The 12,117-nt window shown below is 57.6% G+C and overlaps 1 protein-coding gene and 1 long non-coding RNA gene across 2 annotated transcripts in view; both read right to left on the minus strand.

Annotated features, from left to right (window-relative positions):
• Positions 1 to 7,485, minus strand: part of LOC119045901 (DNA dC->dU-editing enzyme APOBEC-3F-like) — a 28,521-nt gene extending 21,036 nt beyond the window's left edge. Inside the window, exons 1-7 of the mRNA XM_053662005.1 lie at positions 7,358 to 7,485; positions 5,966 to 6,116; positions 4,463 to 4,754; positions 4,121 to 4,235; positions 2,963 to 3,119; positions 1,702 to 1,948; positions 1,309 to 1,423 (exon numbers count right to left, since the gene is read on the minus strand). Coding sequence (XP_053517980.1) covers positions 1,309 to 1,423; positions 1,702 to 1,948; positions 2,963 to 3,119; positions 4,121 to 4,235; positions 4,463 to 4,754; positions 5,966 to 6,116; positions 7,358 to 7,413 — 1,133 coding nt within the window. The 5' untranslated portion in view covers positions 7,414 to 7,485. The remainder of the gene's footprint in view (positions 1 to 1,308; positions 1,424 to 1,701; positions 1,949 to 2,962; positions 3,120 to 4,120; positions 4,236 to 4,462; positions 4,755 to 5,965; positions 6,117 to 7,357) is intronic.
• LOC128626835 (uncharacterized) lies at positions 565 to 1,418 on the minus strand. The gene is made up of 2 exons (XR_008390914.1): positions 1,309 to 1,418; positions 565 to 832 (listed from the first exon to the last, which is right to left on the minus strand). It is a non-coding gene; the product is annotated as an uncharacterized LOC128626835 (long non-coding RNA).
• Positions 7,486 to 12,117: the final 4,632 nt, after the last annotated feature.

Here is a 12,117-nt window from a genome sequence, read left to right on the forward strand (position 1 = left end):
GGCCAGGGTCTGCCATATCTGGCACCCAGGTACAGGGACGCAAAGGCTATCAGCCATAGTCAGACACATGGGACAAGGCTCCAGCATACATTAAACTCACTCAGAAAGCTCTCCAGTCACTGTGTGGCTTAGCTGGGTCCCCCAGCCAAACGAATGTCTTATACCCAGGGGCAAAGAATGAGACTGCATTGTAGAGGACCTTCCTAGAGGTGATCAAACTTAAACAAGACACTGAGGGTGGACCTGATCTAATCTGACTGATGTCCTTACAGGAACAGTGAGTTGGGACACACAGAGGGATGCCATGGTCTCACCAGCAGTCACCCACAGGGGAAAGGCCATAGAAGGGCAGAGGGAGGGGGTGACCATCTGCACCCAGAAGGACAGGCCCCAGGAGTGACCTCCCAGCCAACACCTCCACCTTGGACATCCAGCCTCCAGAACTGTGAGGGCTAAATGTCTGGTGAAGTCACCCAGTCCGTGGAGCAGTCACTGAATCACCTCTGAAAATGCAGATGTGTGCACCCCAGGTGCAAGGAAGCCAGAAGAGTCAGACACTGGAGCCCAGAGTCACAGAGGCTTTATTGGATTTGGCCAAAGTGAACGAAGAGAAAAGCAAGCCCTCTCCAAGTTGTCTCCTCCAAAAGCCAGAAGGCGAGCATTTCTATGCAGCTGGGAGCAGGACAAGGGCGGCTTCAGAGACCTGGAGAGAAGCCTGTGTTCCCTCCAATCAGACTCAGAGCCTGGAGTCTGCAGCTGGGCTCAGCACCCTGGGACACGGGCTTCCTCCTGCAACACACTCGGGAAGTCCCTTGGACCCTGAAGTCATCCCCTGCTTGACAAGGAGACAGCACATCAGACACTTCTGATCACCTTCCCGAGACAGAGGGACTTGAGCAGGAAGAGCTGTTCCTAGGGGAGCAGCACCATGACTGAGACACAGCTACTGGATTCTAGCTGCCCCAAAGGTAGGGGCACTCGGGGGGCCAGGGGCTGGGCCACAGAGCTCCTCAAGCAAGCCCTGGCAGCCAAGTGCCATCGCTGTCTGCTGTGACACTCCTGCACTTTGTGCCCATTGGTGTTCATTTTAATAACAGGATTCGGTTACTGTGGTGAAGTGGGAGGGCCCAGTTAAGGGGTGGGGCCCCCTGTCTGGGGGAGAGGGAGGCCTTGAGGGGTGAAGGGAAAATGGGTGTGGGGAGCACCTGAGGGAGCGAGGCAGAGAGGACAGAGCTGGGGTGCAGGTGGTGGGAGGGGAAGGGGCGCAGGAGGGAGCAGAAGTGGCAGGGGGGCTGAGGGAACACTCACCAGAGGATTTCTTCAAGCATCTTCTTCAGAGCATAATAATTTCGACGTATACCCTTCCAATACCTGAAGGACCTTCCACGGTTGTCCACAAAGTTGTCCCAACAGTATTCAAAATCTGATGCAAAGAGGGGAGACGGCAGTCAGCTCTGGCCAGGGAGCCCCTCTGTCCTGACCCTCCCTGGCCTCGCCCCTCAGGGCCTGGTCTCCCTCCCTGCAAGGTGCCATCACTCCTGCCTCAGATCCCCAAGTTCCCCTTCCACTCACTCTCCCTGGGAAACTCCAGGTGCCCCCCAGCCCCGTCCTATCCCCCAGACAGTCCTGCCCCGGCTCCCTCTGCTCTCACCCTCTGGAGACATCACAGCCAGCTCGACCCCCTCCTGGACCAGCAAGTGCCGAAGCCCCTGCTGCGGTATTCCGGCTTAGAGTGGTACAGGCGAGAGAAGGTGATGTGCAGCTGCACACACTTCTGTGTGTTCCCCAGGAAATCGGCCACCTCCTCGGCACATTCCAAGCAGGGGCTCCAGGACATGTACCAGGTGACTCGGTATGGTTCGCCAGGGGTCGGGGTCTTCTCCAAGGGCCACTCCTTGAACCAATTCAGGAAGCAGACTTCCGCATGGACTCTCTTCTTTGGATAGAACTGGAGAAGAGGGACAAGGAAAGGGGACCCTCTTGGCTGTCAGAGCAGGCCTGTGGCAGGGCTGAGTGGGTGCGGCCCAGGCCACAGGGAGCAACAGTCTCAGGGGCATGCTGTTGATCGATTTGTCCTTTTGAAGGCCCCCCTTCCCCCTCTGTGTTCCTTTGGTCTCCCCCCACACACTCGTCCGTTAACTCCAACACCCATTCTTCCATCCACTCAACCTACAGGCATCCTGAGCGCCTGCGCCTGGCCAGGCCTCTTGTTCCCCAGGTGCTGTCCCCTGGGGACGGCCAGAAAGCTGCCTTGGCTGAGCTATATACACAGCCAACTGATGTTAGGTTCATACCTTCTCATAAGGTCTGAACTCTGGGCACAGGAAAAGGTTAAATACCATGAGTGACCCCATTGCCTGTCCACCCGCAGTCACACTGCAGCACAGCTGCCATCCCATAATGATTCCTCTCCACAACAGGCTCTGAGTGGTCTGTAGCCTGGTGGAGGTGGGAGGGCTCTTCTGGGGAGGGACAGAGCAGGGAGGGGTGGGGTGAGGTCAGGGGTTGGCTGTAGGCTGGGGGTGTGCTCTGGGTCTGCTGAGGCTGCCTCCTCCTCCAGGGAGGCCTGGGCCCAGGCCCAGAGCAGGCAGGGGGCCCGCAGGGCATGGGAGTGGGTTCCTCTCTGGGGTTCACACCTGCTGGGTCTGGAGGAGTCAGGGGTGCAGCTGGGAGGACCCAGCCACCAGGCCACCTCCTGGGGCCACCTAAGGAGCTGGTGCTCAGCAGGCCCGACTCTCTCAGACGCCCCTCCCTCCAAGACGGCAGAGGCCCGGGATGAGGTACAGACCGATGGTCAGCAGACGCTCTAAAAGAGGCCTCATGGACCAGTCCAATGCCAGGGTGCATCGGGATTGAGGGGATCAAGTGGGGACCTCAAGGCCTAAACCTGAGGACATTGGTGTGAGAAGAGTGCTCTGGTGACACCTCCTTCCCTTCGGTGACAGTATCATGGCTCCCTTACCTGGTTTCGAAAGACCCCACAGTAGTATGACCTGGGAGAGTTGTTCTTTTGGTCTTCCACCCGGAAGCAGAGGTGCGTGTTGTTCCGCCCACAGGCAACTGGCAGGTTAAGGAAGTTGAAAATATAGGTCCTGGGAGGTAAGCTGTGCATTGGGTTGCTGGGGAGGAGAGAAAGCAGCAAATGCAGAGTGTTTCCCGGGCTTTCTCCCTTCTGGCTTGGCCTCAACATGGGCCCCTGACCCCCTGGTGCTGTGCCCCCCCCTCCCCCTTCCACCTACTTTCTCCCAGGCAGGCTGAAGGGGCAGAGGAACAGGAGGGGTCTGCAGGGGCAGCAGGGACCAGTGTCCTCCCCTCAGGACCCCAGTTCTGCTGCTTCCAACAGCACAACCAACCCCTGCCTCAGACTCCTGGCCAGTCATTCCCAAACAACTGGAAATAAAAGAGTAATAAAACCTCCTTCACCTCCTTCAAAATAGCCTTTAATATTGAGGTTCAAATCATGACTGACTTTTCACTTATACAGCCTTGTTTTTTAAAATATCAGGCTAACACTTAAAACTTCACTTAGGTGAGGCCTGTTCTCATCAGACATTGGGGCCCGCAGCTGGGCTTGGCTCCGCCGGACACGGTCTTCCTCCTGCAACACACTCGGGAAGCCCCTTGGACCCCGAAGTCATCCCCTGCTTGACAAGGAGACAGCACGTCAGACACTTCTGACCCACCTTCCCGAGACAGAGGGACTTGAGCAGGAAGAACTGTTCCCAGGGGAGCAGCACCATGACTGAGACACAGCTACTGGATTCTAGCTGCCCCAAAGGTAGGGGCACTCGGGGGGCCAGGGGCTGGGCCACAGAGCTCCTCAAGCAAGCCCTGGCAGCCAAGTGCCATCGCTGTCTGCTGTGACACTCCTGCACTTTGTGCCCATTGGTGTTCATTTTAATAACAGGATTCGGTTACTGTGGTGAAGTGGGAGGGCCCAGTTAAGGGGTGGGGCCCCCTGTCTGGGGGAGAGGGAGGCCTTGAGGGGTGAAGGGAAAATGGGTGTGGGGGGCACCTGAGGGAGGGAGAGGCAGAGAGGACAGAGCTGGGGTGCAGGTGGTGGGAGGGGAGGGGGCGCAGGAGGGAGCAGAAGTGGCAGGGGGGCTGAGGGAACACTCACCAGAGGATTTCTTCAAGCATCTTCTTCAGAGCATAATAATTTCGACGTATACCCTTCCAATACCTGAAGGACCTTCCACAGTTGTCCACAAAGTTGTCCCAACAGTATTCAAACTCTGTGCAAAGAGGGGAGACGGCAGTCAGCTCTGGCCAGGGAGCCCCTCTGTCCTGACCCTCCCCTGGCCTCGCCCCTCAGGGCCTGGTCTCCTCCCTGCAAGGTGCCATCACTCCTGCCTCAGATCCCCAAGTTCCCCTTCCACTCACTCTCCCTGGGAAACTCCAGGTGCCCCCCAGCCCCGTCCTATCCCCCAGACAGTCCTGCCCCGGCTCCCTCTGCTCTCACCCTCTGGAGACATCACAGCCAGCTCGGCCCCGGCACCAGCAAGGTGCCGAAGCCCCTGCCGGTATTCCGGCTTATTGGAGTGGTAGAGGCGAGAGAAGGTGATGCGCAGCTGCACACACTTCTGTGTGTTCAGGAAGTCGGCCACCTGCTTGGCACATTCCACGCAGGGGCTCCAGGACATGTACCAGGTGACTCGGTATGGTTCGCCAGGGGTCGGGGTCTTCTCCAAGGGCCACTCCTTGGACCAATTCAGGAAGCAGACTTCCGCATGGACTCTCTTCTTTGGATAGAACTGGAGAAGAGGGACAAGGAAAGGGGACCCTCTTGGCTGTCAGAGCAGGCCTGTGGCAGGGCTGAGTGGGTGCGGCCCAGGCCACAGGGAGCAACAGTCTCGGGGGCATGCTGTTGATCGATTTGTCCTTTTGAAGGTGTCCCTTCCCCTCTGTGTTCATTTGGTCTCCCCCCACACACTCGTCCGTTAACTCCAGCACCCATTCTTCCATCCACTCAACCTACAGGCGTCCTGAGCGCCTGCGCCTGGCCAGGCCTCTTGTTTCCCAGGTGCTGTCCCCTGGGGACGGCCAGAAAGCTGCCTTGTCCACAGGGGAGTCGCTAGCCACACGCATCTACCAGGCTCCTGAAGTGTGCTCACCCATAATGAGACAAGAGGCAGCTGTTCAACATGCCCTTCCTGACAATGACTTAGAGTGAGGAAATAGTGTGAACTCTCTCTGAAGAACTTTTGTGTTAATTATGTGTTGAAATGACATCTGAGCTATATTACGAAGACACAGCCAACTGATGTTAGGTTCATACCTTTCTCATAAGGTCTGAACTCTGGGCACAGGAAAAGGTTAAATGCCATGAGTGACCCCATTGCCTGTCCACCCGCAGTCCCACTGCAGCACAGCTGCCATCCCATAATGATTCCTCTCCACAACAGGCTCTGAGTGGTCTGTAGCCTGGTGGAGGTGGGATGGCTCTTCTGGGGAGGGACAGAGCAGGGAGGAGTGGGGGTGAGGTCAGGGGTTGGCTGTAGGCTGGGGGTGTGCTCTGGGTCTGCTGAGGCTGCCTCCTCCTCCAGGGAGGCCTGGGCCCAGGCTCAGAGCAGGCAGGGGCCGGCAGGGTGTGTGGGTGGGTTCCTCCCTGGGGTTCACACCTGCTGGGTCTGGAGGAGTCAGGGGTGCAGCTGGGGAGGACCCAGCCACCAGGCCACCTCCTGGGGCCACCTAAGGAGCTGGTGCTCAGCAGGCCCGACTCTCTCAGACGCCTCTCCCTCCAAGACGGCAGAGGCCCGGGATGAGGTACAGACCGATGGTCAGCAGACTCTCTAAAAGAGGCCTCATGGACAAGTCCAAAGCCAGGGTGCATCAGGGTTCAGGGGGTCAAGTGGGGACCTCAAGGCCTAAACCTGAGGACAATGGCATGGAGAGAAGGCTCTGGCATTTTACTTGTTTACTTTCCACTTCTGTGCCTTAAATGACAGGACTGTGGGTCCTGTACCTGATTTTCAAAGACTCCTCTGTCCAAGGAAATAAGTGAGTGGGTTCCTTGCACTTCGTAGCAGATGTAACAGCCATTTCGACCTGGGGGGGTGAGCTCGTTTGTGAAGTGAAAGTTGAAATAATCAGCATATAACTTCTTCATGGGGTTGCTGGGGACAAGAGAGAAAGCAGAAAATGTACAGTGTCCCCTGGGCTTTCCCCCCTGGCTTCTCCTGAAGAGGGGTCCCTGGAGGCCCTGGGTGCTGTTCCTCCCCCCTGCCTCTTCCTCCCAGGATTTCCTGCTTCCTACAAGGCTGGCCTACGGGGCACAGGAAGAGGGAGGGGTCTGCAGGGACAGCAGGGACCCGTGTCCTCTCCTGCAGGATCCTGGTTCTGCTGCTGTGAAGAGTACAACCCACCCCTGCCTCAGCCTCCTGGACACGCATCCCCAACCCACTGGAAGAAAAGAGTATAAAACCCCTTCGGCTCCCTAAAGTAGCCTTGAATATTGAGGTTCAAACCATGCCTGACTTTTCACTTATGTAGGCTTGTTTTTAAACTCTCAGGCCAACGCCTGAACTTTCAGGCTCACACCGGCGTGCTGAGAGCTCCGTGCATGTGAACTGCACTCCTCCCCAAATCTAGGGGAGTCATTGTATAGCGAAGGAAACAGGGCAAGACAAGGAGTGGCCTGGTCAAGTAGAGGGCAGGTGAGTGACAGAGCAGGTCCCTGGCCCGGGCAGAGCCCTGGCCAGCACCCACAGGCTGTGCAGGGCAGTGTGTGCCCTGTGTGGGGAGGCGCCCTCTGCCACCCAGTTGTGCACGGCGGGCGTTTCTCCTGACCGTCAGTGGCCCCGTTCTCTGCTCCAGCTGCTGGTCGCTGAGCTTACAAACGCCAAGGGCATGGCCATGTCTGGGAGCAGAGTGGCTTCACTCTTCTGCACACAGTGGGGCTGTCTCAGAGACTCACAGACCCTCTGGCCCAGGGAGCTGCTCTCACAAGGAGTGTGTGTTGGGGTCCACAGCACAGAAAATGGGTCGAAGTCCTTCCAACTACACTCACCAACTGCCCGCCCATCCCTCAGTTTCATTCTAATTGTTAAAAGTGCGCAGAAAAGGCTGTAGCTGGGACAGTCCCCACAGGCAGGGAGGGGACATCCAGCCCCACAGACTGGCAGACTGAGAGGGGGACCAGAGAACAGAGCCTGGGGGCATTGTGGGAGGGGCCGTTCAGCAGCAAGAGTGGGGACATCCCCAGAATGGGGCACAGACCCCCACTGGAGTGGGAGCTAAGGGAAGGAGCCCAGAGGGAGGAGAAGCCAGGGTGGTGGGTGGACAAGGCTGAGGACAGACCCCACAGGGCCCACTGTGCAGGAAGGGGCTACAGAGGGGACAGAGTGGGCAGCAGTACCTGGGCCAGGGCCTCGGGATGTAGCCCTTCTTCCAGGAGACTTTCCTTCTCACCATGGTCCCCAGCACTGGCTCTGCCTTTGTGCCCAGAAGGCTCCTACTTCAGGAAAGTCCCTGGTCTGACGTCTCCCAGCCTCCTCGGCTCAGGCCCCACCTCTTCCTGCAGGGGCTGCAGGGTGGGGGGCCCTGGGCTGTGGGCCTCCTGTGGCCAGACCCACCCTCCCTGCTTCCTGGGCCCTGCCCCCTGGCAGAGCTCCTCCCCTGCTGCACACAGGCCCCTCTGGCCAGCAGGACAGACATCCTTGCAAAGGGAAAGTGAAAGTGAGCATGACATGGGAGGTGGGACAGGCCCTGCTGCAGGGAGCAAGACAGAGGCCCTGCTCCCCTGGGAGGAGCTGGCTGGAGCCCCTCCCACCCCTCCGCCCCAGTGCCAGTCCACACCCAGTGCTGGCCCCTCACAGCCTGTAGAATGACCCAGGTTTGAGAAGTCTGGACTCTGGGTCAGGGACGGATGTGCTTGGAGTTCCTGGTTCTGTGCTTGGTGGCCTGCGCAAGTCCCCTCAGCCTTCCCATGGTGGGGAGAGAGGGCTGCTGCTCTGGTCCCTCTCACCCAGTTGGGTTTTCACATGTTGGGGTGGGAGGCCTCCCGCAGTCACAGGGCGGATGCTGTGCTTCCCTGTGTGGCCAGGCTCTCAGGTTAGGCCGTGCCATGCAGAAGCCGAGGATCTCGACTGCTGGTTTGGATAAGCCAACAGCACCACAAGGAGGACCTGATGGAGCAGACCCAGCCTTTATTACTGCATCACAGGGATCAGCGAGCTCAGCAGGTGGGAGCAGCGGGACTGTGCCTCCCAGTCTGAGCCCCGTTATGAGGGCCCCGGACAAAGGCAGCAGGAGTCCAGGGTCAGTGAGCTTTCCCGCAGCCAGACGCCTTGCCCCGGCAGTGTGTCCACAGAAAAAGGGAAGGTCAAGGAGGCGTCACTAGGCAGGAAACTAGTCCCCAGGGGAGATGGGGAGGGAGTTACAGTCTGGCGTGCTCAGAACAGTGCATGCCCTTTCTGGCCGGGGACCCTCTGACCAGCCGTCTTGGTGGCAGTGGGAGAGCCACGTCCAGTGCGAACCCCACACTCTGCCCCAACGTGGCTGGCATCCTTCGCATTCCAGTCTTCCAATAAAGGACCTGTGTGGTGAGCGTGTTGGCCACGGGCCCCACATACCACAGGTGCGGTAAAGGCCACACCCCAAGACTAAAAGTGCAAGACAGAAGTCAAGGACACCTAGGAGGAGGGATCGCAACCCAGAACCCAAGGAATTCCAGCAAGTCGTAAAGGCGTCAGAAGCCATGGCCCATCCATGATTGATATTGCCTCCTTGGGCAGCGAAGGCTCGGGGTATGGTGTGGGCATTACAGGGGTACGCCCACAGCTCTGTGTGCAGAAGGCACTGGTCCCCTCAGTGCAGCAGGAAGTCCAGCACGTGCCCCTTTGCAGCACAGCTGTCCTCACTCGAGTGACCTCAGCAGCAACCTGAGGGACAGCATGCATGGCATGACTAGGGTATGGCTAGGGTCTCAGATGGCTTCATGGGTTAGAGCCGTGCCTGCGGGGGACACACAAAGGGCCAGGGAGCAGCACCTCCAGTCTGAAGGCTTGACTTGAGGGCTGCCCGAATGAGCCCCAGTTCCAAGGGGCACTCGGAAGAGTATTTAACACTTGCCCTGGGGTGTGTGGTGCTCCCAGGAGCAAAGCCCAGCCCAGCTACACGGGAGGTAAGGCCAACCATGTCGGCCACAGGCCCACAGGGCTCCCCCACGGGGCCTGTGCCCCACTGGCAGAATGTCCCCGGTGGTGTGTAGCAGTCATTACCGAAATCCTCCTGCACAGGGCCGCAGCAGCCACCCCAGGAGCTGAACGGTCTCATTTGCATGGCCATTTCTGCACTCAGCACACATGGGGCCTGGTGGCTGCATTACTGCCTGTGCTGCTGATCACCACCGCACACCGCCTCGGACTGTGTAGGTGAGCCATGCTCAATGCAGGTCCCTGTTCTCTCAAAAGGGAAAACGCCTGTTGGTGTGTCTGCCCGGAGAGGGGTCAGGGAGCTCTCCAGCCTTGCAGCCAGGCCCAGCGTGTCTGCTTCACCGGGTGGACCCACCAGGACGGGTGGGCCGAGGCAGCAGTGGGCAAGTCAGTGCAGACCCAGCAACGGGAGTGGCTGCTGGCGGCTGCCACTGGGCCAGCTCCCTGGTGACAGGAGTTTCCAGAGCAGAGTCTAGGGCAATGAGGCAGATGTTTAGGAACTACTAATGGAGGCAGACTTGGCGGGCAGGCAGTACACAGGCAACAGTCAGGTCTTTGGTGGGTATGGTCACAGGAACCGGCAGACGCCCTTGGCCATCGGGGCCAGATGCTATGCTCAGGTCCTCCTGCACTCGAAGGGCCAGGACAGGTGAGTGCACCTGTCCAACCCAGGCTCTTTAGGTTCCCGTAGGAAGTGAGGCCTGCTGTGGCTTAAAACAAACAAGGGTGAGAGGCCTGGAGGCCAGTACCATGGGTGCCAGCCGCAGCCCTGTTGCCAGTCCTTCTCCCCAAGGAGGCACCAAGGAAGTCAGCCACGGGAGTCAGCCCGCACCCACCAAGGCCAGGAGAGGGTGCTTTCCCTGGGGTGTATCTGGCAGCACAGGCAAGTCCTTGTTCTTTGGTCGCCCACTCCGGGGGCAGCAGAGGCCCCTGGGTGCTTAACTGTAGGCGAATAGGAGCTGCCCAGGTTTAATGAGAAGGTTGACGGGAGATGTTTGTCCTACTCTAGGCCACTCATTCAAAGCTCATGGACACTCAGAAAGATGGGTTGTCACCCTGGAAGGAAGCAGAGTGGGTCTTCAGAACATCTTTGAAAAGGCCGTTACATCTCTTGATGAGCCGGGCTCTGGGAGGGGTGCAGAGCAGATGGAATCTCCACTGTCGATGGAGGGCATCTGTACATCCCTGCACTTGATGTCCTGCGAAATGGGCGCCTCGGTTGCTTTTAATGATGTGTGGGGTCTCCGGGCAGCATGGCGCTGCTTCTGGCCTCAGAGGGTGTCTCCCTGTGGGGCCTGCTTGCGTGGGTCTCCTTGCAGCAGGCCAGGGGTGTGTCCACGCAAGCCAGGGCAGAGCATGAGCCTCCAAGTGGGGGTGGGGACCAATGTAGTTGACCGGTCAGTGGGTCAGCGGCGTGTGCACTGTCGTGCACCACCCGTCTCTTGGGGCAGCCAGAGAGGGTGCTTTCTGCACAAACAATGTGTTGCTGACAAGCCGTGACAACATCAGAGTCAGGGAGCGACTGGCCCCAAGCCTTTACCACTTCCCGTGAGGTCTTCTGCCCCACATGACGCATCTCCCTGGGGAGCCTCTTGATGGGGCCTTCTGCTGGAGCCCCTTCTAGCCAGTAGATAGGTGCCAGGTCTCGGCCTTGGTATTGCCCAGGCTGCGGAGAGGTTGGTGTCCACTGACACACTAAAGAGTTATTGCCTTTTCCAGACTGTGTTCATAAATGTCCTCTGTCCCCATCAGGGTTGTTGAGCCACCAGCCAGTTGTCTGGTTGCCCTCCGGGCAGCCATTGAGTCAGTCCTCCGTACGCTGCCCCGTGCTCTGTGCTGACTGCCACTGGGCCTGTTCTCAGGTTGTGAAGATCCAGATGCCTCTCAACCCTGCTCATCAGCTACTTGTCCTGAGCTTCCAACCATTTGCTGCCCTGCCAGGCTGACAAAATTCCACACCCCAGGGGGTGGCAGGCCTTGGCCGGAGCCATCAGTGGACCACGCGTCCTCCGGCTCAGGGGCTCATCCCTCTTTAACAACAGGTCCAGGCCTGGGAAGGGCTGCAAGGGCCTCCGTGCTACATCTTGGTAGGTAACCGGGACCCCACGCTGCTGCGGTTCTTGCTCAGAGGGCTGGTTGCCCATTTGCTGCTCTGTTGCACAGTTGCCCTCTACTCAGTTGGAGTGGCCATCTGGGCCACTGAGTCCGTGAGTCTGTGCCCACCAGCAATGAGATAGGTAGTGTGAACTTGAACCTCAGCAAGGCAAGCTCTCAGGAGCCAGGAGAGCCTGGTAAACAGCATTCACTTCTTCTCTTGGGCTGTACTGAGTGCCTCCCACTTCCAGAGCTGCCGCGGTCCAGCCGCAGCGGGTCAGGGGGTCCCACAGGTGAGGGCAAGGCGTCGGCGCTGGGTAACAGACGACAACACGCCTCAAAGGACAGTGAAGCTCTGTTCCGTTTATTGCAAGTACAACCAGGTTTTTATATTTTCATTTCAGGTAGTGATTAATATTTGCAGTATAACATGATCATTTAAGCAGAAAAAATCAATGCAAAGGTAATCAGTAAAAGTACAAAAGTTCCCATAGATTTAGTTAAAGATTATTTTAACTAGGAGAGCCATTAATCAGACAGTTAGAAATATCTTATTGTATATTAAAGTTTCTCAGAATTTGGTATAGGGCATAAGGATACGCTAGATTGAGTAGAGAAAATAGGAAATTTATTATAAGGCCCTTGTGATGTCTAACTTAGCTATCTACCTTTTTTTGCTTAAAATGTTTTTTCTGTGTACCATAAATTCTGACTCCCTAGTGACTGTTTAGTTTGTAATAACTAACTAGCCTTTGTTATTACTTTGCCTGTCTGGTTGACATATATTCCTATTCAAGGTAAAGGAGGGGCTATTATGTTGCAGGGGGCTTTTAAGGGTACTTCTTTTAAGCTTTTCTAGGAGTTCTTT

This window comes from Artibeus jamaicensis, unplaced genomic scaffold (assembly GCF_021234435.1).
Source record: "Artibeus jamaicensis isolate MK-2021 breed Jamaican fruit bat unplaced genomic scaffold, CSHL_Jam_final contig_233, whole genome shotgun sequence".
In the NCBI taxonomy this organism is placed as follows: domain Eukaryota; kingdom Metazoa; phylum Chordata; class Mammalia; order Chiroptera; family Phyllostomidae; genus Artibeus; species Artibeus jamaicensis.